At 38.0% G+C, this 25,487-nt stretch overlaps 1 protein-coding gene across 1 annotated transcript in view; it reads right to left on the bottom strand.

The window, feature by feature from the left end:
• Positions 1 to 5,680: 5,680 nt before the first annotated feature.
• Positions 5,681 to 25,487, bottom strand: part of Tmc1 (transmembrane channel like 1) — a 109,991-nt gene continuing 90,184 nt past the window's right edge. Inside the window, exons 14-19 of the mRNA XM_048438696.3 lie at positions 23,454 to 23,521; positions 18,166 to 18,405; positions 14,564 to 14,689; positions 10,979 to 11,057; positions 10,820 to 10,871; positions 5,681 to 6,061 (exon numbers count right to left, since the gene is read on the bottom strand). Of these exons, the coding sequence (XP_048294653.3) occupies positions 6,039 to 6,061; positions 10,820 to 10,871; positions 10,979 to 11,057; positions 14,564 to 14,689; positions 18,166 to 18,405; positions 23,454 to 23,521 (588 nt within the window). The 3' untranslated portion in view covers positions 5,681 to 6,038. The remainder of the gene's footprint in view (positions 6,062 to 10,819; positions 10,872 to 10,978; positions 11,058 to 14,563; positions 14,690 to 18,165; positions 18,406 to 23,453; positions 23,522 to 25,487) is intronic.

Here is a 25,487-nt window from a genome sequence, read left to right as displayed (position 1 = left end):
ATCCTGGTGTTTCATCACATCAATGAAACCCTAACTAAGACAGAGCTTGAAATAATTTCCTTAAAAATCACACATTGTATGTTACTCTTGCCTGCTTTAATATTTAACATGAGCAATCCTACATTGGTGAATATTTGATAGTTTTAACATACAATTTAAAATTTGTGCCAGAGAAATAGTTCAGTTGATAAAGGTATCTGCTGCTAAATCTAATAACCTGAACTCCATGCCTGGGTTCCACATGGTGGAAGGGAAGCAACAACTTCTGATAATTGTCCTCTGATCATCATATGTAAGCTATGACATGAACATGCCCAAACATATAAATATGCAAGAAAATAAGAATGTAATGAAAACAAAAGAAACAAGGCATGACTGATTAATGAAGAAAGAAGTAATAGGGAACAAATTGATTGTCTGTCATGATCTGGCCTGTAGCACTGAATAGCCACAACATAGAGCTGCCACCACTGCTCAAGGGTGTTTTTTCTGCAAGCACAACAGCTCATTTTTTACCCCAAGCCCATAGGGAGCAGTCAGATATGGAAGAAAAAGCCTACACCAAATGAAAATATGGCAGCTAAGTTTGCATGGTATCTAGGTCTGGAACACTTGAATTCAGAGCCTAGATCTGTGAGCCATCTAGAAAACTATAAGGGCAATATGCCACCATGATGCCACACATTGCTGTCTATATGCAAGCAACACCTTCCACCCAATCCCAGTGAAAATCATACCCTTAGAACTTCACTTTTGAAGATTAATTTTCCAAAATAACTGCTAATACTATTATGAAAAACTAGTGTATTTTTTCTATATGAAGTAATTAATAATTTCTAATTTTCTTTTCAGCACATCCTCCCTACTCCCTGAAATGTTATGTGTTGTCTGTGTGAACATTTTAGTTTATGGATGAAAATTCTCTCAGAAAACCGACTGTGATAATGAGGTTCTCCAGATATGCTCAGCAGGAGCCCCTGGGCTACTATAAGACAGGATAACTATTAATGTGACAAACAAAACATAATAAACTTACTTAAAATGTTTTTGCATTTTTTAGTAACTTGTGTTCTTGACCGTGAGTTGTATGGATGACAATGACATGTCCTGTTATGCTGTCAAAATTAGACACAGGTATAGGAGATGATGAGTCAATGGATAGAGTGCTTGTTGCAACACCAGACAATATCAGTTTGAACCTCCATCTGAGTTCAACTGCTCTGCAGGCACATGTTTGGGTGGGTGTAGAGACACAAGCCAATAATTCCAGCACTAGGAGAGCAGAGACAGGAGAATCCCCGAAACTGGCCAATCAGCAAATTGTGAGCTCCAAGTTAAGTGAGAGACCCTCTCTCAAAAAGAAAGGTGGAGACACATATGAATGAGTGTCTGCATAGACACACAGACACACACACACCTGCACAGACACACACATGCACGCACACACACATGCACGCACACTCACACACACATGCTTACAAAATAAGTTTAATATTTTAAAAACAATTAGACAAACCTGGTTCTGATTCAATGCTATTCTTCTCTCTAAATGGTACCTGCCATGAGGAACTAACTGGTAAATCTGGTCAATTTTTCTCAAAGACTCTGTATAATTACAGCGTCAGAGTTTTACCTGGAATGTGAATATTCCAAACAGATTTTACAATGCCATTTTCCCCTGTTTCCCTTTTTGGCAAAATTTCCTGATGGCCCATGGGGACCTCCAGAGCCTGAACAGCATGTGAATTCAACTAAAAACATTGGACACACTGCGATTTACTTGAAGTGACCAGACAGTAATTTGTTATGCTAGAAATTACTTTATGGCTTCATTTGAATTTAAATAATTTCTGCTGCTTTGCACATGATGCCAACAGAATGTTGTTCTGGAAGGAAATGACCTGATACCTGCCAACATGGAGAGTGGTCATACTCATGACACCTAAGGTTTTCTTTTGAATGGTAATATTCACTAGAGAAATGTGGCCTTTGTGAGTTACAGCAATGCAAAAACATCAGCAAAAGAAAATTTAAGAAGTCTACCTGTTTTATTGGGAAAAATAATTTTGAACCAGTTATGTTTAACAATAAATATATTGTTACACTCAAAATAGAAATGTAACTATGACCAAATGTTTTAAATAATAAACTATGAGAAGAATGCCTCTACAGAGAACACATTGGCAGGCTTGCAAATATAGATAATACTTGATTTCCAACAGGACTTGAGAGTTGGTGGATGGCCATGATGATGTCACTTCTTCTTAAGACTCTCAGAAACTTAAGATAGTTCTTGAAAGTATTTCACATAGCCACAAATAAACCAGCATCATGAGAGAGGTTTAGTGACTGCAAAACACATGCTATGAAATAGCAAACATATTTTAAGTAATAAGAAGTAATATAAATAAAACAATAAGCTTAAACTGTCTTGAAATATGAATATCTTGACATAAGAGTCTATGCTCAGTGCTTCCACACAGAACTGTTCTAAAAGTATGCAAACTTAAAATTTGCTTATAGTACTAAAATTTAAACCTATAACGTTGAAATAGTAGGATGAATTAAACTACAATATTACTGAGTAGTTTGATAGTCAATGAAATATTCAGAAATACTTTCAATGGTATTGGATATGTTAAGAGAAGAAGCAAAATAAAGCTAGATATTCCTTGGGATTTAATCTATTACTTTTTAAGTTATGGTTAAGTCTCAAAGTCTTCTAAAAACGTAAATGCAGCCATGCATTGAGAACTAAGAATGCCTGTCAAACCCATTCTTAAGCCTCTCATATTTGATTCCTGATGAATTACCATTTTGGTATATGTATCTGGCCATAGTTCTATTAGAATAAGAAAACAGCTCAGCTGAACATTTTGTTAATATAAATTCATAGATATAACTTAAATTATATGCCCCTGCGAGCCAAGGAAATCATCCAAAAAGTGGGTTGAAGTGCAGTCTATTTTCTCAAGCATGGTAAACCTCTCCAGATAAATAAAGTTATTTTGTGTATATTTATCAGAGATTTTTTTTATTCTTCTCAGAAAGAAGAAAATTTGTTGCCAGGGTTTCTATCCTGCCTGGTTTCTGTCCTCCAACCAGGTCCCACAGCCATTTAGCCCCAAAGAAATCACAGAGAGGTCTACATTAATTATAAACTGTTTGTCCCATTAGCTCAGGCTTCTTATTAACTAATTCTTATAACTTATAGTAGCCCATTATTCTTATCTATGTTTACCATGGCTCGGTACCTTTTTCAGTGAGGCAGTCACATCTTCCTTCTTCTGTGTCTAAGCAGGACTGCCGAGGAATGGGCTTCCTTCTTCCCAGAATTTTCCTGTTCTCATTGACCCATCTCTACTTTCTGTCTGGTTGTCCCGCCTATACTTCCTGCCTTGCTACTGACCAATCAGCATTTATTTAAAACATAATTGACCAAATACAGACCATGGTCCCACACCAAAAATTTACATTCTGGTGCAGGAGAATTGTTTGTATTCTGTCGATCATGTTTTAAATAAACGCTGATTGACCAGGCAGGAAGTATAGGTGGGAAAACCAGACAGGAAGTAGAGGTGATGCAATGAGAACAGGAGAATTCTGGGAAGGAAGAAGCTGATTCCTACCACTCCTGCCCAGACCACCAAAGCAGCAGGATGTGATCTGCCCCACTGAAAAAGGTGGGGAATATGGCAAAAATAGATAAGAATAATGGGTTAATATAAGCTACAAGAACAAATAAGTAACTGAGCTAATGGGCCAATCAGCTTTATAACTTACAGAGATCTTGGTGTGATTTCCTTTGGGGCTGAACAGCTGTGGAAACTGGCCAGGACAGAAAACACAAACAAGCAGGCCCCTTCATGTTACAACATTCTAGATGTTTGTTTCCTTGCCTTTGACATAGTAAGAATACAGAAGTAAACTCTATCTGTCTAAGCACCTGAGTGAAAAGGTCTTCAGAACACCTTTGAATCCAGCATTCTCTGCTCCAGACCCTTGTCTATGGGGTCAGCCATTCAGACATGCTTTCAGTAGCTCTCGGAAGACAGAAAGGTTACAGTTTCTAAAAACTTCTTAACTTAAAACAGGACAGCGTGTGTAAGTGCTTTTAAAACCCAAAGTTGATTTTTAGTATGTGGAAAGACTAAAACTTGGCAAATAAAGTTTGAATGTTTAGAAAATTAAAATAGTTTCCAAAAGTATGCTGGCTTTAGGAGAGAGACAACCTTACAAATACACTGTCTTCTCTTCATCCTTAAGAAGTAGATCTAGAGCAAGGGTGACATTCACTTCTGAATTTGATGATTCTCTGTATTCATCAAACATAGTACTCAAACAACCCTTGTAGAAATCAACACTGTCTTTATTTATTCATCTGCATTACAGTCTAATGATAACAAAAGCCTGGCAGGAGTTCTTCCATTTCATACATTTTAGGACCATTTTTTTTTCATGTGCCTAACACAAGTCTTTTCTTTCATAACACAATTGCTATAAGTCAAATTGATTCAATTTAATTAACAAGCATTTATGCAGTGCCCAACTGTGCACAGCACTGTATGAGACCTATAAGAGAGTGAGAAGATATGATCCCTGCTCCTAAAGAGCTACAATTTAGTCATGCATGCAAGAAGCAATACCACCATAAAAAAAAATCACAGAAAATCAGTACAGGTGCTACACTGCAGCTACAGATGTAACAGTATAAGGAACCCTATTAGGAGAGTGACATGAAATAGGAAAAGATTGGGAATAGATGCTATCTGGACAAGGAAATTTGGGGAAGTGAGTCGAAAATTGGCAAGAGAACAGTCTGACCTTTCGCGGCCAGTAGGAGGTTAAAGAGGAGGAGTAAAGTCGAAGGGCAACAAAAGTCTGAAAGTCTGGAGGGATGGGAGGTTAGCTCAGCTCTGGGAAAGGATGCTGTGAGTTACGAGACACTACCAAGGCTACAGCACAAGGCAAGAAGGGCTCTGCCTGCTGCCGTTCAGTGAACTCAAACTTTAGATAAACATAATGTTTAAACGACACTATAAACTAAAGCCCTGACTGAAGGCATGATTTCCTAATCTCAACAGCAACAAGAACAAAAAAAAAAAAAGCAAAGAACAAACACAAACTACAACAATCGAATTTCAGGAATGAATGTTGGAGGTTAAATGAGGAGACTCTGACAGGACACAAGTCATTAATGCTATCTTCTTTTGTTGAACTCATAAAGGGCCAGCTTGTCTAAGAACCACATGCCTCCTTATGGTGATAAACTATTGTTAAGTCGGCACTGCAGGGAATATCAAATTACATGTGATAAATATCTCCTGAAAAGCATCTTTCCTTTCATACTGAATCCAGTTGTAAATACAAAGGTGCTGGGCATATCTGAGGGCTGATGGGTAGAAATACAAAAAAAGAAGGAGGAAGGATGTCATATTTTTAAAGTGAGCCAAGTCTCTTTAAATTAATATTATACAAATATGACATTTGTATGGGTGAGAAAGACATCAACTTTATCATGTCAATGAATTAATAAAAAGAATATACATAAAGCAGTGAGCCAACCAATGGTCACAATGAATATTTCATTCAGATAGTTCCAAATTTGGAGGGGAAAATGGTGCTATTATATTCCCACTCCCAATGGAAAAAACTAAAAAAGAGTCCATACAAGGAAATATTGACTTTTGAAAAATTATCCTTTAAAACTGATACTTTTAAAAATATTAATTATACCCAGTAATTTGTATCACTAGATCACACCCCCACTTAAACTCAGTTTGAGAACATGTAGGGGAAGTAAGAGAAAAAGTATCATAACCCACAGAAATACAGAATATGATGAGATTCTTCTTGCTCAAGGAGAGCTGATGAGCCCTTCATAGATGGTCGAGGCTATGGCCTTGATGACCCAGCAGTGGTAGCATACAGGGCAGTGGTTCCCCAATGCTAGGTCACTGGTCCTTCCCATCGCCATTCACTATATTCATAAAAAGAAGTGAAGAGTACTTCGGAGCCTCCCAGGATGTTTGATGAAGTTACTGGCCACCACCAGCTGCAGCTGTTTAAAACAAGAGAGAGAAAGAGAGATAAAAAATAGGCAAATGAAAATTCAGCTATCAGTGCACATAAATGATTCTAAATGAGGTAGTTTGAAATCTATTATCTTTCCAATTTGCTCCACTTTAAAACAATATTTGGAATTTTGTAGTCAAAATATCTCTATTCCATTTTACAAAGTTCTCACAAACTTTAGGGAAAGAAGAATACAAGTGATTCTTATTTGGTCCATAATTACTGCTTATGCAATAAATATAGAAACCCATTTTGTTTCATTTTCAGATAAAAGAGTTTCTTTTGTTATTAAATACTAAGTACACATTCTCAATAACTATCAACATTATGGGAACCAGATAACTATCATGTTATTCATGATAGCATCATTTTAAGCAATAAAGATGATAATAAATCTTATCTAGAATTTATGTCACAGAAATCAAGACTTCTACTCACAATTTTAAAAAATAATCTAGTAACATAATTCCATAGAAGTACTATATCAGGATGCTTCTAATCCCTCATCTTTCAATAAAACTAGGCAATGGTCACCAATCCCCTAAGGCAAACTGCATCCCAATAGGTAAACACTCTCTGAGTAATTGTGTGGATTAAGCAGAATCATTATGGAGAACAAATGAACTCACTTCCCTTTTGGCATAGGATAATATTTGCCTAGACTGTGAAGGGGAGTGCACTGGACTGAACAAGCAGAACCTTTGGGAAGCAATGTGAATGCCTGCCATGGAGGAGAGATCAGAAGCACCTGAGAGGCAGGGAGCAGGAAAACTAATGGGTAAACAAGAAACTTGTCAGTCAGAACAAACAGAAATACTAAACCAGTGGGGGGAAAAGAAGATGAGAAGGAATGGAGTTTACACAGAAAAATCCCCAAAGATACAGTGATCAGGAACAGCATCTTCTAGAAATAAAAACATAAGATAAGGATGGGGTTTCAGGTATCTAAGAGGTAGTCAGAAGATGGATGAGGAGGATGATGATACATTCAAGTAATCCCAGGACTGTAGAAGCTGAAGCTGGTAGATGGTGAGTTCAAGACTCAAGACCAGCCTTGAGATACCTAGGAAGTTTGAGACCAGTCTGAGATACAAAATGAGACCCTGTTTCAGAAAATCAATAAATAAAACAAAACTCAATCAGAGTCTCAGATCAATTTCCTTTCTTAGCACCAATGTAGAACTTCTCATATGGGCAGAAGATTGATGGACTTTCTTTTTCTTCCTGGAAAAAGTAAAATACAAGTGTTCAATATCTAGAAAACTACAAGGAGTTCCACAGTGAAGACAAGAAGCACACATGAATGATTTATAAGCTTGAAGTTGAGGCCCACCCACATCCTCATCCCTCCATTTGCTAGGCTGAAGTTTGGTGCTGACTTTTCTGGAACAGGAAAACCTAAATATACTGACAGGGTTTCATGGAGTTCTTTGCCCCTGCCCCATTCATACACTCAGAGCATACAAATTTGATTTATACCTTGGCTGTCAGGAGCCACAGACGAACAGAGGGAAGGTTGTAATGGTGACCAATTGGTGCGGGAGAATTATCTGTATTCTGTCAATCATATTTTAATAAAATGCTGATTGGCCAGGCAGGCAGTATAGGCAGGAAAGCCAGACAGGAAGTAGGGGTGGAGCAATGAGAACAGGAGAATTCTGGGAAGCAGAGAAGTTCCTCTGCCACTCCTGCGCAGACCACCGAAGAGGCAGCATGTAACATGCCCAGCTGAGAAAGGTACGGAGCCATTATAGCTAACATAGATGAGAATAATGAGTTAATATAAGTTATAAGAGTTAACAAGAAGCCTGACCTAATGGGCCAATCAGTTTATAACCTAATGTAGACTCTGTGTGATTTTCCTTGGGACTTGCTGGCTTGTTGGGGTACTGGGTGGGACAGAAACCCCAACAAGCCGGCCCTCATGTTACAACCAATGTCAGAGGAAGACAAAGAGCTTAGAGAAAAGAGACTATGAAAAGCTGAGAAACTTCAAAAGGAGGAATTAATATTTTTATGAAGAAAGGACATTACTGTCTTCAAAAAGAATGGGATGCCATTTAGAAACTAAAATAATTTGGCAAAAGTCAAGTTATAATGGCTGAAGTGAAAAGACCAGAAGAAATTTTAAAAATTAAAGCTAAGAAGAGTGGTAATTGCTAAAGCAAAAAGACATAGAATAAGAAATAAATAGGAATTTTACAAACTGGTCCAAGATGCCAAATATTAGGAATTCCACAAGTAGAAAATGGATAGAAAGAAATCACTAACAAGAAAATTGAAAAATTACATGCAATCAAAGTGCCTGAATTTCCAGAGTGATGGGGCCTTCTACAACAGAGCAGAATGTAGAAGAGTATAATTGGATGAGGCACAGAAATTTAGATATTGGATTGGTGAAATACAGAAAAATATTAATCTTGAGAAAATTAGTATAGGAAATAATAACATCCTAATCCAAGCAAGTAACATGAGCAGAATGCTTAGAGAATGGATGTGAAAAGAGCCAAATCCTTATTTGCATTGGAATCAATAATTAATTGACAATAAAAAGAAGAGGTAAAGAAACAACAAAAATGTGCCATTTGGAGATGAGTCACTCGAGAACCAAGTAAGAGAGCTGAAAAAGTTTGTCTTGGTGTAGTTGGGTTGGGAAGCTGAGATCGGGAGACAACTGTCTAGAGTAGGGAAAAGGGGCTGATTTGTAACTTTGTAAAAGAGTTCATAATCGTGTGCATCTCTTCAGTGCTCCTCGGTAGCAATGGTTGGGACAAGAATAGTCTGCAACCTGTACAACACCATCTTCACACATGTCAGCTTCTTGTGATTCCTCTTACACTTCTGCATACTGGGAGAAAATAAATAGCTTTAAAACTTTAAGTTTAAAGGAGACAAGGAAGCAATGTCTTGAGTCATGCTCTTTGGGACTATCCAGCATTTTTTCCCTTTTCTTACACTGTTGGGTCCTCCTCAGTGCATTTTAGTACTTCAGGAAGCTGAACAGGCATATCTTCTGCAACAAGTCCTCACTGGCTGCAACCACCTATTAAACTCTTGCCCAGATCCAGTTACTGACTGAGGGGTTAGGGGTTATGACCCAAGTGGGCTTGATCTAAAATGACAAAATCCCACAGAATTTCAAGGAAAGAAATTACCTCATCATTTTCAGGAAGCTATTCAAATTCAAGACTCAGTTCTCTTGGGAGTTAATATGTGGTCAAGAACTAGGATGGGAATCAAATAGCATCCTGGTAGACGTCAGCTGCAGTGAAAGCAGCCTACTCTCGACTGAAAATGGACTCAGTGTTGAGCACATTCTCAGTGCAGATTTTAAGTGAAGATTCAGACATGTGATCCCAACTACTCGAGAGGATGAAGCAGGAGAATAACAATTTCAAGGCCACCTGGGCTACATTGTGAGTTTAAGACCAGTCTGATCCACTTAGACCTTGTCTCAAAAATCTTGAAAAAGACAAGAATGAACAAAGAACAAAAACACCAGTTTGTAAGGAAGGAAGCATGGGATTTCGGCTCAATGAGAGATCTTGCTCAAAACTTACAAGGGTTTGGAGTTTCAACCTCCAGTTTCAGCAAAACAAGCAACAAGTGCTCTGTAGATTTACAGGACCATGTTTACGTGTTTTAACAGGTGTCTCTTTTTCAAATTAAATCGGTTTGAGTTGACTATTTTTCAAAATTTCTAAGAAGAGATTAAAGTTCTACTACTAGAAAGAATTTATTAAAAAGTTATGAGTTAGGAAAGATTTTCATTCAAGTTGTTCAGTATCTTTTTATTATCATTGTGTTGGTGGTGAAGGTTGTGCTGTTCGATCAAGACCCATAATTAGTTTTTGCCAATAAAAGTAGCCTTTATTTGAGCAATGATGCACTGCCTTATTTTCAAGGGATTAGGTCTAACTTCACCACTGTAGATACACAAATCCCAGCTGTCATATTGTTGATTAGTGGTGGTAAATAAAAAGCCTTTGTGCCCAGTATGGTTGTAATTTATTTTTCTGAGTATTTATAGCACGTAGCTGCTTACATCTGTAGATGCAGTCACTCAGCAGTTAGAAGTATATTTTAAACACTGAAGAGGTTTAAAAAGCAGTGTAGTTAGCCTGCTAACATACAACTGCTATCCTAGTTGTTTGGTAGGCCACGTCCAGAAGGTTGCAAATTCAAGGAAAGCCTTGGCTACAGAGTCAATACAAGGGCAGCCTTCGAAACTGAATGATAGCCCATACCCAAATAAGCAAATAAAAAGTTTGAGGACACAGTTTTGTGTAGGTTGATCCTGGGGTTAAGCTTCAGTGTTAAGAAAATAATAAAAGTAAAATGTGATAGGATAGAAAAAACTTCTGATGGTGACTATGGTGAGTTCAGAAGGGGATTCATTTTCCTCATGTATAAAACTAGTCAAAAGAAGTCCTAATGCATTTGCTATTTGCACATGACCGGAGGTAAATATTTATTATTTTCTGCCAGGTGTTAAGATCACTTTTTCATCTGTGCCCCTAAGTTTACATTGTTGAATTTTTCCATCCCTTTTTCTAACCACCTCCCACGGAAGAGAAATCAACACCTTGGATAGAAACTTAGGAAGATCTGAGATGATGGATGGTGGGAACCATGGAAAGAGCTATTGGGGACAACAATGCACTGACCATCAAATGCTTCATGTGGAGGAAGGAAGAGTGTACTCTTAGGAACACTAGACATCCAAACAAAACATATCACCAACCTGCTCGAGCAGCTGCCATTTTTTTGTTTCGCATTTTGTTCTCCAAAGCTTGCTATGCAATAAAACAGGAGAAAAGAGTACATTCAGATTTCTTCTAATTGACGTTGGTAAAGACGTTATAAAACATACATATGTAATACATATGTAATTATATTATACCATTTTCATCTTCTTTTTTAGATCCAGATTTGCTGCTTTCTGGCCCTTCGCGGTAGCATTGAGATAATAGATGGTCAAACTAAATTAAAATATAAAATAGAATAAAATAAAATTGATGGCATTTCTCAGTTTCCCATTATTCTCCTTAAGACTATATTAACTAATGATAACATGAAATGGAACACAAGGTACTCTCTACTCAAAGGGTGATATTCTGAATGTAAGAACTGAGGTCCAGAGAAGTAAAGTGGTATACTTAGAACCCATGTCTGGAGATGTCCATATACTTAGCAGAGAGGATGAAGCAAGAGGATTTCATGTTCACTGGCTAGGCTACATTGGAAGTTCAAGGTCAGGTAAGGAAACAGAGTGAGACCCTGGGTGTAGAGCAGCAGGTCACTCATCTAACATGAGTAAAGCTATAGGTTCAATCCCCAATGTCACTGAAATAAAGCACAGTTAAAATTAGACAATGACTAGGGCAAAGCCAGCAAGCTGACACAAAAGTTTTGGAAATGCCACCTAGTATGCTACCCGTCGTTCCACAAGGCCCAGTGTTAGCTCCTTGTAAGTGTATTATCATCAGTTTAAATTATAATTGCAGTCTCCTTCTGAGCAATGACAAGAGCAGCAACGAAAACAGCAGGTCTGCTGAAGTTTAGGGAACGGGCTGAATGTCTGAACTTGCTATTTGGCCCTTAGCCTTTACAACCAAGAATAAAATCCTCAAGGGCATAACTTCATTAACATGGATTCCCCTCCCACCATAGAATACAACATTTGCCTTTCTTCCTCCCTCAAAAAGAAACTGTTTCACCAAGGAATAATTTTGGATTTTAAATGGCATTTACATTTCTAGAAAAAGCAAATTCCAGTTCAACGATTCTGACAAAATAAATATCCTCATTTTCTCTTTGGGCAAAATGAAGCAGCAAAGGGGAACTGTAGTAAAAAGGAAAGATAGCTGGTGCTGGCCCCACTACAAATAACTGGAGATTAAACACATTTTCTCTGCCCACCCACATGCCAGAGAACATCCTTTAGGAGCCATCTGGTGCTGGCAGCAGAATTATTGACACGGTTTAGTTCGGTTTATCTCTTCTGTGGTTAGCTAGAGCTTGCCTGAAATTACATATAGGAAAACATCTGGGGCAGCATCTGGCATGAAATTGTGTGTGTGTGGTGTGTGTGTGTGTGTGTGTGTGTGTGTGTGTGTGTGTGTGTGTGTGTGTGTAGAATAAGAATTTTCTTGGAAAAGTTTCTGGATATAGGTTAATGTAAAGTTCTCAGTTCTGGGATTCCTTAAGCCCCTAACTGGGTGTGCCTCACATTTTCACTGACAGCACCTACAGAAAACTAACCCAAATGCTATGTGAATACTGAAAACTATCCAAGTGGATTTAATATAGTCCACTGGGAAATTTAAAATGCTTGCAACATTCTCTAATTAATGGTAATAAAAATCTGAGCCAATTGCTGGGGTCTCTTAAAGAAGAACGTGGGGCAATGGAATTTGGGGGAAAAGATGAGTAGTAAACTGCAATTTGGATTTAAAGTCCAGGGTCTTAAAACAAAATTCAACCCCTTCAAGGAAATCTTTTTAACCCTTGTGCTGCCACGTTCCCTCTCTGTCAAGAACTGTGAAACTATGGCTCACACGTCAGAGTCAGCACCCCAGAGTGCTTTCTTTACTTCTTATATCAAGGGTGTTCTTTACATCTTTAGATGTTTAACTATATATATGCCATGACCAATTTTGTCTATCCTCCTATACTATCTACTTCTGCGTCACTAAGAGTATTCCATAAGTGCCATTTTTTTAGCATTGGGTCATAAGTGTCCTAGGACAGCTACAGATGAGACTCAACACCTGTGTAGTCTACAGTGTCATGTTGCTGTGTTAGCTGTTTTCGAACACCCTTAAACCATTCCCAACAAGCAACTTTTAGACCTTCTGGCAGTCCCACTGATTCCAAACTTTTGTTGGTGCAAATAAACAGAGGGAACCAAAGCAAGAGGGACAGGTGAGTCTTTGTCCCACTGATCGAACTCTTGATTCGGGAGCAGATCATCTGTGTGCTAATGACAATGTGATTAGTGCAGCTACTCCTTATGATTATTGTGGGGAAAACGAGTCACTCTGGGGTCCCTGAAATGAGAGTGGCATAAAATCCTGAGGAAGTTCGGCAGATCTTTAGAGACAGGCCTTCTAATACTGGTGTCCCTTTGCTTAAAAGCAAATCTCATGATAAATTATGAATGTAGTAGCAAAAGCTGCCCTTTGGGGTCTGTATGCGTATCTGTCTGTCTGTCTGTGTCAGATAAGATCTCATTTGTACTATTACAGAAACTGAACCAAAGGCTACAGGATCCTTATTAACATGCTCTCAGAAACTGCACTCTCAAGAAATTGTGGAGAAAAAAAAATCAATTCAAGGGCCACCTGGCGAATGATGTTTCTAAGAAGCATAATCTAGAGACCGGCGCTGATTCTTAATCAGGCTCTGTGACATAGGACTGTAACATTTGTTACTGCTGCAGGAGCTCTGAGTTGCTATTGCTCCCACCTGGACGCTGCTGCCATAGAAATGAAGTGGACACTGGATTTCTTGGGGTCTGCCTGGGTCCCACTTTACATGTTAGCATGAAGCTCACTTAGAAACGAGCATGTCAGTCATGTTTGTTCATTTATAAAAGTGAAGATGGGCCTTGTTCTCACCCCTTTCTGTGACTATGGCCGTGAACACGGCCATGAGGAACAGTCATGGTAACTGAGTCAGCATTCAGCTTGTTTATTCCAAGCTTATTGGAGTTTCAGCTCCAAGTTTTGCTCATTTCACCTTTAGATTCAGTCCTCCATATCAACCTTGTGGAGCCAGCATCCCTAGGAGTGACTTCGTGCTTGTTGTCACTGAGCCGAAGCAGCAGTGATTCCAGACTTTCTCATTAGGAGGGGCTGGTAAAGAGGGGGAGTATCCCTCTTAGTTCTTCCAGAAGACAAATCTTTATACTGCTCAAGCCAAACGTGAAAGAAAAATAGGGACAAAATCCTTCAGATACATTTTCTTTTAAATATCACTCTGACTTTTCAGGGGTAGCCTGGGGTAACTGGGAACACTCTGCTCCTCTGATTCTGTTACTGCAGATGCAGTTATTGACAGCCCGCTAAGGAAAAAAAAGAATGGGGTGTTATTTTAATGTTCCTTTGGCCTTTAGCCCTAAAATATGGCCTAGAGGGTCCTCAAGGGGAATATTAACACAGAGGCTCATAATTTCTGTATTCACAGCCATCTGCTTTATAGAATAAGAGGTGGGAGCCGTGCTGCGAAGGGGAATTCAACATGCTGATTAGATTTAGTGCTTAGCACTTATGTTTCCCTTGCTTTAGCTGTTTACTGATAATTATTTTGGTTACTTGGGAACAAATCTTATAATCCTAGGGAGGCAGAGACAGATGCAGATGGCTGTGAATCGCATCCAGCAGGAGCAGAAGATGGCTTGTGTCGTTCAGCGACCACCATCATGCAGTCAGCAAAGAATTTGGAAGAGAAGGGGCTCAAATGGAGACTGAGAATAAACACATACGCCATCACCAGAACGACAGCAATGACCAGCCCGGGGTTAGAAAGCTGCCGCAGGATCTTCGCCATCCAGCTCGGGAAATCATGTTCCAGGGTCTCACCAATGACTTCAAACATCCTGTTTTTACCACTGGTGGTGGTAGTGGGTGGTTGAATTTAAAACAAAGGTAAAACATGGTTACAGTGAGAAAAGAAACTATTTCTCTAACACTGCAGAGGTTCTCTTGTGGGTTAAGGATCTGATAGTGTGCTGTCCACCTAACACTCTGACCACATCTTGTTAAAACTAGAGGGTACAATATGAACAGAGCAGTCTCATCTTAGTACGCACAGAGAAGCAAAGCATTTAGGAAAATTACAGCTTCAGAAGAATTTTTAATAATGTACTTCTAAAATTTTGATTGAGTGGTATTTTATGTGTAGTAATTCCAACGCTCCCAAGACAGCTGCTCTGGGAGGACTCTCTCTCTCTCTGAACTCAGTATTCAGTACACTCGGTTTTTAATTGTCTTTGGAAATGAATACAAGAAATAGACTGGAGGGATAAAACTGGCAAATAACCCAACATCTCATTCCACACCACGGCTTCTACTCATCGCCCAGCCGACTTCATTTGTCAGAGATCTAAGTGAAGCTGCACTCCTGAAGGAGGAGCCTTGCACACAGATCCCTCACGCTGGACAGCTCCCAGTGAGATCCTCCTAAGGGTTTAGGGTCTAGGAAATTCAGCTCCTCTGAACTACAACAGTGAGAGCAGAAAGCTTTCACTTAGTGTGGAGTGTCTAGAATCGGTGAACTACTCATGGTGCCAAGTTACTTCCTTTGAATATGTGTATTGATCCTACTATAAAATGTTGTAATCCACAGAAAAGTGAAATAGGCCTATTTTCAGTTACGTTAGTATAGTATTACATATGCTTACTTTTGGTTTTTAATCTTTTAATATTTAAGAAAAATGGATATGTCCCACAACCCCCAGATCAGATGGAGTTCCCCCCCCACTTCAGATTGGATAAATACTATCTTTCAAGAGACACGGTGTAATCCCAAGTAGTTATCAGACTATGGATTATAGTGTTTTCCTTTACAACAGACAGATAAGAGTTGACACATAAAATCTAACTGAAAGGGACTAATGGTGACAAAAATGTCAAGCACTGTGCTCACTGTTAAAGCTCCACATGCTTAGATCTAGTTATGACCTCAGACTGAGACCGCTGAACATGAACAAATGAACACAAACAAGCATGAACAAATGCCAACATGCTTGGTGTTATTGTTTTAGGTCTGTGGGAGAATGAGCAGCATTTAATGGATAAATATGTCTAAATTTTTTATGCCATATAGGATGATTGCTTTATAGGAAAAATATAAAATTGATACAATGTAAAAAGAAGGTCAGGGGAACTGAAGAACTATAAACTGTTCAGAACTATTGGTGAAGATGGGAGAAGGCTATCGGATTGGAAGAAACATCGTTGAACAATTAGAAAAGCTTTCCTCATATTGTTATCAAAGAAATAGTTTTTAAATTACCAACAATTTAAATTAAATCCCCTAAATAATGATTTTAACAATTTTCTAGAAAACTTAGCAGAATGTGTTGGAAAAGTCCAGCAAATTGTTTTCATGGGTAACTAAGTGGGCTATATACATCTTAGCTGAAGACACACCAATAACCTAAGAACAATCAGACAGCATTATTGTCCTCAAATTCAAATCCGAGGTCAAAATTCAAGTTTCATATTAACCTCTTTCAAATGCATTGTTGCTGGTTTGCTGTCTGGCCCACACACCAGATGTGGTCTAGGAACCTTCGCTCAGCAGAAGGATAACACCACAACACCTAGTTCCTAAGGATAGCAAACCACAGAAATTGTGATTGTCTCATTCTCGAACAAAGTAGCTTTTCTGACCCTTGGCGTGGAGGAAGAATGAGTTGAGCATTGGCTTGGTCCACAGGAAGGAAGTTGCAGGAAAACTACCAGGAAACAGTAAACCTCTTTCTGATGCCCACTGCCAACATACGGTGCTTTCTGATCTCAAAAATAACAATATTGGTAGTCATTGCACCTAAATGTGTCAGTCAGAAATACATGGTAAAAGTCACATACTATGCCATGTTTGCCGTCCCTTGATTCCTAGTAAAAATCGGTGTAAGTTGGTTTTGCTGAGGAACCCAAGAAACCAGAAAGCCAGAGGGAATGGAACTTAAGAAGCTAAAATTGTATAATCGTTGCATGTTTCTGCCTCGTAATTCAAGTCTGTGACACCACCCAGCTTGGCATTTAGGTTTCCCTCACTTTGCATAAAAGAGCAAAGGTTCATTCTAGTGTTTTGCTGGGGAGGATGTAGATCAACTTCCTAGTAAAAGGTAAAAACATCTTTATAATGTATCTTAGATACAAACTCACATGGGTAGGTTTCATTAATGGTAGACTTTTCAAGGGTTTGTTATTTGAATTTTTCTTTCGGATTAATGGCAACTTCAAGACTGCAATTTCCTATTTAGCCTCCAGATGTCACTCTTTGCATTATTTATTTCAGTCTACTTACCAACAGATAGGTGAGCACATGTATGCTTGCACATGTGTATGCACAAGTGTACAAGCAAACACGTAGAGAAACAGAGAGAGGATGTACAAGGCTTATCAGTCAGTTTTCCAAGTCTGATAGATACAAGATAATTCTGAACTACTTTAGGAACAATAATTGAGGGAATTATTGGTGTGAAAACATAGTAAATAAAAATTTAGTCTTAGGCAACAAACATTCTGACTTGAGAAATCCCTTGGTTATGACAACACAAATGGAAAATGCTATTTGACCAGTAGAGCATTGGGTCTAGCATTGACAAGACTTCCTGCCGTTACACCCTCATTGCATCAAATGCATGCCTATCAGAAACAACATGTAGAGATAACTGAGGGGTTCATGGGTTCACAGGTAGTTCTGAGGGAATGAAATCCTATCCTCAGGCTCCCAAAGACGCTGTTTCTTGATATGTATTTTAGAAAACTATAGAAAAGCTAGCCTTAATGAGTCAAAGTGCTTTCTGGATCTTGATTATTGATTGGAGTAACACGTGGGTAGAAAAATTGTGAAAGGAGCATACCAATTTTCAATTTATGAAGTCCCTTTGGATCACAATATATAAAACTCTCTTTCAATGTGCATCATTATTTAATAGTGATTCCACCCACCTCTTATTTAATCAATGGGAAATTATTTCTTTTCAAGGTCCCCATGAAATCTAACCAAAGCCGATTTATGTGTGGATGTAATGATGCTATAGCATCAGGAAAACACTCATGTCTGCACTAGCATAGTCAAATGTTGCTCTTGGCTCTCCCAAATACGGAAACAGCAAGACTTTGCATCTATATTGTATCCTTACGAAATATTTCCCCTTTATGACTCTCAAGAGAGACAATAGCCAGGAATTGTCTGAGATGGTCCATGTCACATGATGGCATGACTACCAAAGAATCTCATTTCTACCAATGTCAAATGTCACATTTTAAAAAAGCCTGTACAGGGAATGACCGATCCCATTTCAACCCAAAATAAATACTATGCTCAAGTCAAATCTGAAATCTGAGAGACCTGAAGGGCCCGCAATCGAAAGATGGCGGGAGGGAGACGATCATGTAGAGGACGGGCATGGTAGACAGGAAGAGGATGAGCAGCAGCATGCCGAGGTAGAAGTTGTTGGATCTGGAAGCTTTAAAGACTCTGGCCTCGGGAACATTGCAGCACATCACAGCCCAGCACTGGAAATACATGGATGTGTGGAGCCTGAGGATGTTGATACCTGGAAGGCTCGGGGCAAAGAAGGAGCCCATCCTAGAAAGGAATCAGAACACTGCTCAATTCCAAGTCCAATGCCAAGTTGCCCACGTCCTCTTACCAAAATCAAAAACCATGTTGCTAGACGCAACCATAAATACCATGTCTATCAATAGTCCTATTTAGAAAAAAAATAACAAGTTTAGTTTGATGAGAAAGTCCATTTGCACAGTAATCTGAGTTTCAATATATCAATAAAAACCAAAGAGAACACTATACTTACTTCACAAACAGAGCAGAACCCTATTTTTTAAACTGTCCCAATTATAATAAAATCTCTATTTTATAATAAAATCTTTATATTTTTAGAACTTTAGTTTTAATAGTTTGTACTTCTTAAGTGTACATAGTAACTGTTTAACTAAGTGTGTTTACTTTTAATTGTCACCCCGACACAAGCTAGTATCAGCTGGGGAAAGAATATCAATCAGGGATTATTTAGATCACGCTGACTTGTGGGTACATCTGTGGAGAATTATCTTGATACACTAATTTGGAAAGACGCGCACACTATAGATGGCACCATTCCCTAGGCAAGAAATCTGAACTAAAATAATATGAGCATGTATGTGTATTTATATATTCATTCATTGTTTTCTGCTTTGTATTATAGACAGAATATGACTAGCTTTTTCAAGTTCCTGCTATCTTGAAATCCCTGATATGATGGACTGTCATCTGGAATTGTGAGCAATAATAAGTCATTGATCCTGTAAATTGCTTTTGTAAATTTATTTTAATCACAACAGGGAGAAAAACATAGAAACTAAGGCAGTGAAATTTTTGTATACTTAAAAAAATATTTTTAAATAGGAAGAAGAAAGTATCTTATTGCACTTGAACCATCCTAAAGTTAATCTTTTCTTTTAAAAAGTGAAATCTTGCCACAATTGAAATTATCTTGCTTGTAGGATGCCAAGCAACAAATCTGAATGATTTCATAATGAACTGATGGCAAACTTTGTAAGAAGTTATTTTTTAATGGGAAGATAGATTTTAAAACATCACTGTGCACCTTTGCTACACATCACTGTGTAACTAGCAAGAGAGAAGTTGGCATTTAAAAAAGAATAAGTTACCAATTGTTCCAGTTAGTTAGAATTACAAAGCTTAGCACCTGGGCTGATCAGGTCCACCTTGTTATAAATCTCAGGGTTGTATATGTGACTTGTTTGCGGCAATAAAAGATGATTATATATAAGATATCTCAGTTCTGGGAGAAAACTTTACCAGACCTATGTGGTTTTATGTTCTCTTCCAACTGCCCTGAGAGCAATGTTCCAGGTAGAGGCTATTCCATCAGTAAGTACTTCTAAAGTAAGGATAAGGCATGGTATCAGAGCTCTCCCTCAGTCTACACAAGATATTTTATTTTGAAGATGTGAGGGGTTCTGTTTCATTATGTACAATCTGAGACCAAGATGAAATTTTGCACACAATTCAAAATCTAGATATCTTAAATCTACCTACCTCTGTGTGTGCATGTGTGTTTACATGTATACATACGTCATATGTAAGTAATTTATAGGACTAGAAGAATGTTCATCAACGGCTATAGCCACTTACTCTATTTGTGGCTGAATGAGGGAGAGTTGTGTTATTCATAATTTGATTTGATTATTGTTTTTATTTGAAAGTTAAGCATGGTATAAGGAGATATGATTGTGTATCAAGTTGATATCAAATAGACTTCTGATGACTAATCTTGGTTGTCAACTTAACTACATTTGGAAGTAACCAAGATCCAAGCACCTTGGCATACCTGCCAAGGATTTTTCTTGGTTGGATTATTTGAGCTGGGAGATTGAGCCTAAATCTTCATCATTTGAAATTGGAAGATCCATCTTACATCTAAGCCACACCTTCTGGTGACATGAAAAGACATGAATTAAGGAAGCTTGTGCTTTCTGTCTGCTTGCCCTCGCTCTCACCGGTTCTCAATCTCATCAATACTGAGGTATCCCTTCCCTGGTGTTAGAACCTACTTCTTGGGAATTCCAACATTCATTAAAACTTGTAGCTGTATAAGATCTTGCTGAGACTCCATCATCAGATTGGGACGGCTAAGATTTCCAGTCTCATAGACAGAACTATCAGCTGATCTTTGGTCTTTCTGTCAGGATACAGCTATAGCTGGACTACTCAGACCACAGCCTGGAAGCCACTCAAATTATTTTTAAGATACATATATGTATTTTGTAATAATATAAATATAGTAAAATTTATTATAATATTTTATGTAATAAAAAATTTATAAATATAATAAAATACATATGTATATATTTGTATTTTAATCGATTAGTTCTGTTCCTTAGAGACTTCTGACTAACACAGTAGGTATAAAATAATTTTAAAATAAACATGGATGTGATATGCACATGACTTGACAGGCATAACTTAAAAACAAAAGTCCTGGCACAATAATGCCTCAGTGTTAATGTTGTCACCTCATCTTGGTTTGTGACTTATAATCAGCTCATCCCACTTAGTCCCTTACCCAGACCTAATGCCATCATCTTTCCACTAAAAAAATAAACCATTATGCCATCTTAGCTTTATAAAATGACTTTCTTCTAAGATGATAAAAGCAAAGGAAAGCATTTTTATTTGGCCCTCCTTGTTGCTCCAGGGGCACGCATGTATCAGGTAAATTGCTCAACCCTGAACAATGAGGGGGTAAAGGTGACAGGTCTGGATGGACGATGCCTAGTGGATCTAAAACTCCCCACTATTCCAACACTGTTTAGTGTCTACTGCCCCTTCTATATTCTGATCTTTAAAAAATATTATGTGCTTTTCCCATTTCAGCATATTACAGAAACATACGGTATTTAGTTTCAAACTAAGTGTATCAATGAATTAAATCACAACAAATGTTTTCACTTTGGCAATATCTGTGCAAGTAATCTGCAATCTTCAGCAACTTTTAAAGCAATAACTGAAGGTCTTGAGTCACAAACTGATGGAATGGAACATAAAAATTCCTATCATGTGTTGATTATATCAATAGAAAATGGTTAACAGGCACTAGCTCCTCATGTTTATAAACCAGCAGGATCATAGTGTGTGTGGACCCTGTGCAGAAAGAATATATATATCTTACATGTTACCCTCCCTACACCTTCCTACCATACCACATCCTCATCCCCTCATCAACTTCCAGGAAGTTAGGCAAAGAATATACATGCAAAGTCCTGACCTCATGGTAAGGGGAAGAATGAGTTATTTTGCCTCTGAAACTCAGGAGTGTGTGTTTCTCTGTTACATTCACAAAACACAAATCACTTCCTGATCTTTCATTTATGTTTAGCCTACTTGACTCAAAGACAAAATTTGGTATGTAATTTAAAACCTAAACATCCTTAAAATTATATACCCTTGAACTGAAAATTTTAATTGAATTCACCAGAAGGAAGCCTGACCAGTGTAGAAGAAGGAACACTAAGTGGCAATACAGAGATTTGAAGCATGCAGTTTTCTGTCCATTAACAAACTGTAAAAAAAAAGACAATTATATCTTTTCAGTATTGTAGTATGAACAATAGCAGACTCATGACAAAATTACATGCGAAATCAATCAGGGTAGTAATTACAATGACTTTTTGGACAATAACAGTGATTTCTGCTGTGTTAGCTCGAGAAGAACACAATAGACATTCAATGTAAGTTTACACCGGTGGCATCAGCAGTCCAGTGGCATCGGTGGCATTGTATGGATGCCACAGGTAGGGGAATGGTTTTTACAACACTCCAGTAGCTGTGCTGTCTACAGACATGGAAGAAGCTCCTCCTCCATAAGGGCTTCTCTCTCCCTCTCCTGGGTCTGTGAGTGCTTAGGTTAGACCTCCTTGTCATTCTTCCCTACATAGAAAATAAAACAACTCTCTGGACACAGGATCCATATTTACAAAACATAGAAAGCAAGGGAGGGCACAGGAATTACATTCTTAACCATGTCTGACCTGACAATCATGAAAATATTCTAATTTTTTTATTTGTACTGGTTCACCTATGGAGGCATAAATTCAACAGATCCCATTGATGAAATGATGGAGACTGAGGAGTGGCGGTTACGTTACTGAAACAAAATTATTTTTGTGTTTGCAGAGGGCTCGAGGCTCTGTCAGCATACACTGGGTCTAGTGATTCTGATTGGAAGGTGTGCATGACATATGAAGCTAATTTTTAAAAGAAGAAAATAAACACCAGCTAAATTTATTCTGGCGCCTGTGACAGGACGGTGGTACAGTTAGCCTTCAGTCCATGTCCCCAGGAAGAAAGAGCAGCTTCCCCGTAACTGTGTGTGGGTTGGGATGCTCAGCAGAGAGCGACAGATTCTAAGACACAGCAACACCAGATGAATTGCATGCTGTGATTCAATTTTTAAAACTCAAAACTGGTTTTCAATCTATCAACTTATCATAACCTGTCAGGATTGATAGTGAAAATGCCTCTACTTAATAGAAGATATGACAGACTTTTCACATCAAAATAAAAATTCCCTTGTGCAAATGGCCCTATTCAACACATTACAAAATGAAGATCTTATTTTTAACTTTAACTTCCTAAAATATGTGTTGTATCTAAATCTGTATGGTGCTGGGTTTGATAATATTTGTTAAATAATAGCTGTCAGGTATGTTTTTAGTATGTTTAAAGGTGACAAGAAAATGTTACCAGTTTTTCTCAAAAGCCATGTACAACAACATAGTTCATTCCTTACAAGAGCTAATGCGCTTGACTATTGTTGAGTGATGGTTTCCTGTTCAATCCTGGTGTGACAGGATGTAAGAAAAGAATCTTTACATCAATCCAGCAGAAAGAACATAGACTCTCAATTTTTATTGAAGGAGAACTGATGAAACAGGCTGATAATTTAATATCTGGAATAATTAAACTATCCACAACCACCCATTTCTACCAAGGAAAATAAAGAGCTGGAATTCACAGAATGGAGTCTTCTCTATACCCAGCTGCAATTCCTTCTACAACAATGACCTGGGAGACATTTCCCTATGTGCTTAAATGTCCAACAGCTGACATACCAGATCATGCCTTGGTTGAAGATCAGAGCAAGGACGTTGCCACTGATGTCAAATTCTGTGTATGAGGGCTAAAGAAAACACACATACTTGTGTTAGCATTTCAAACTGAAAATAATTAGCAAGCAGCTTCCCATCAATATACCTAAGCCCACTACCTCCCTTCAACAATAGTAGCAGAGTAACAACTGGAATACATAAAAATAGAAGGATGTAACACTTTTCAATACACAAAGACTCATTTTAAAATCCAGTTATAGGGTTGGCAAAATGGCTTCATGGGTAAAGGTGCTTGCTGCCAAGTCTGACTATGTGCATACAGTCTTTTTCTTTGGTGGAAAAAGAAAAACAACATCAACAAATCTTTGAAGCTATTCTTTGACCTTGACTCATGTGCCCCCATGGTATGTGTGTGACATCCCCAAATGAAAGCATGATGGGACACTGTCCTCTACCTGATGACAAAAGTAAAAGCTGAATCTAATCATTAGAAACAGGATGACAGTACATTGTAAAGGCTTTCAAAATCTCAGTTTCTTTGATCTGGTAAGTTCACAGGTAGGAATTTGTCTTCACAATGTCATCAGAAAGGCTGGTAAATTTTAATGAGGAATGATGAAACCATTTATGTGGCTAACATTAGATACATACATATACTTGTACCATGACATATTGTTGCTGATAACTCTAACCAGTTTAGAAGATTATCAAATCAGTGAAAACTGTGTTCTAATGATAAACTAAAATATATAATAGCCTACTATATTAGTAGAAAAAATTTTTAAGAAATCTCATGTGGAACTGTCAGTGGAAAAAAGACCAGTAAATCATCAGCAAATGTGAGTGACACAGAATTTTGTATATTTAAAAATTATTCAAAAAATGCTAATTAACTTTACAATAAAGTAAATACAGAAAAAGAAATAAAACAAAATGTAGAAAATACTAAATGAAATGTCCAGATATCATGTCATAAACAATCCTGTCCAGCTCAGTGCAGCAGCTCCAAGTTGCTCTTGCATAAAGACCCCCAATACTGTTGCAGTTGGCGCCTGTCCAAGGGCAGCTTGTCCAAAGGCTTCCTCATAAGACATTATCTATCCTAGGAGGAAAGCTTCTACATCAATGGATTTCTTGTTAATTAGCATGATTACTACAACTGGCTAACAAATTGAGCAGAGGAATTAGGAGGGCCAAGAAGATCACATGAGAGTGCTTGGTTCCTAAGAATACTGCAGAGCCTACTTTCTTCAGCCATAAGAACAGTTCCATCCCTCAACACACTCATACATATACACATGCATGCACATAAAGATGCACACATAGATACACAAATACATGCACACTCATACACATACATCCACACATGCACATACACTTACATGCATACATATGTGCATGCATACACATGGGCACATACACATAAACATACCATAGTGACAAGAGAGTATCTCAGTTTTTATGCCCAAGAACCAAGGGGCAGTAAGGAAATAAAAGAGTGGGAGGAAAGGATAACCAGAATGCATTGTACACATGTCTGAAATGGTCAAAGAACCAACTTAAATCATGTTGGAAGGCACACGTAAAAAGACAGAATAAGTCTCTGACTTGAATACCCAACGAAACTATCCCTATCATGGCCTCTTCTCAAGACCCTTATGAATTCAAGCCTCATATTACTTTCCCCCCAAAACAAAACTGTTTCTCCTTCACAACTTATAAATATGAACAGCCTACCTTGAAACAAATCCAGGGAATAAATAACAAACATGGCAGAATAATAATGCTTAAACAAGATGAAATGGCAAGATGAGACAAAAGGAAGAAAAGCCCTGTGTGTTCAAAGATGACCTGGATAATTTCAATAAAAACTTATTCGAGACAGTGCTAAAGGATACATGTAAATTATTTATTTAGTCTGAAGTTTTACTGGAATCATAATGTTCACAGAATACAAAAGGTTTAGCCTAAAGCTTATGTTCTAAAATCAACAACAAAAAGTGTCCTTCACCTCTAAAGTCTATGGGAGTAGAGATC

This window comes from Myodes glareolus, chromosome 7 (genome assembly GCF_982192425.1).
Source record: "Myodes glareolus chromosome 7, mMyoGla1.1, whole genome shotgun sequence".
Classification (NCBI taxonomy): domain Eukaryota; kingdom Metazoa; phylum Chordata; class Mammalia; order Rodentia; family Cricetidae; genus Myodes; species Myodes glareolus.
Note: the sequence above shows the minus strand (reverse complement) of the source record. Positions and strands in the feature narration are given on the sequence as shown.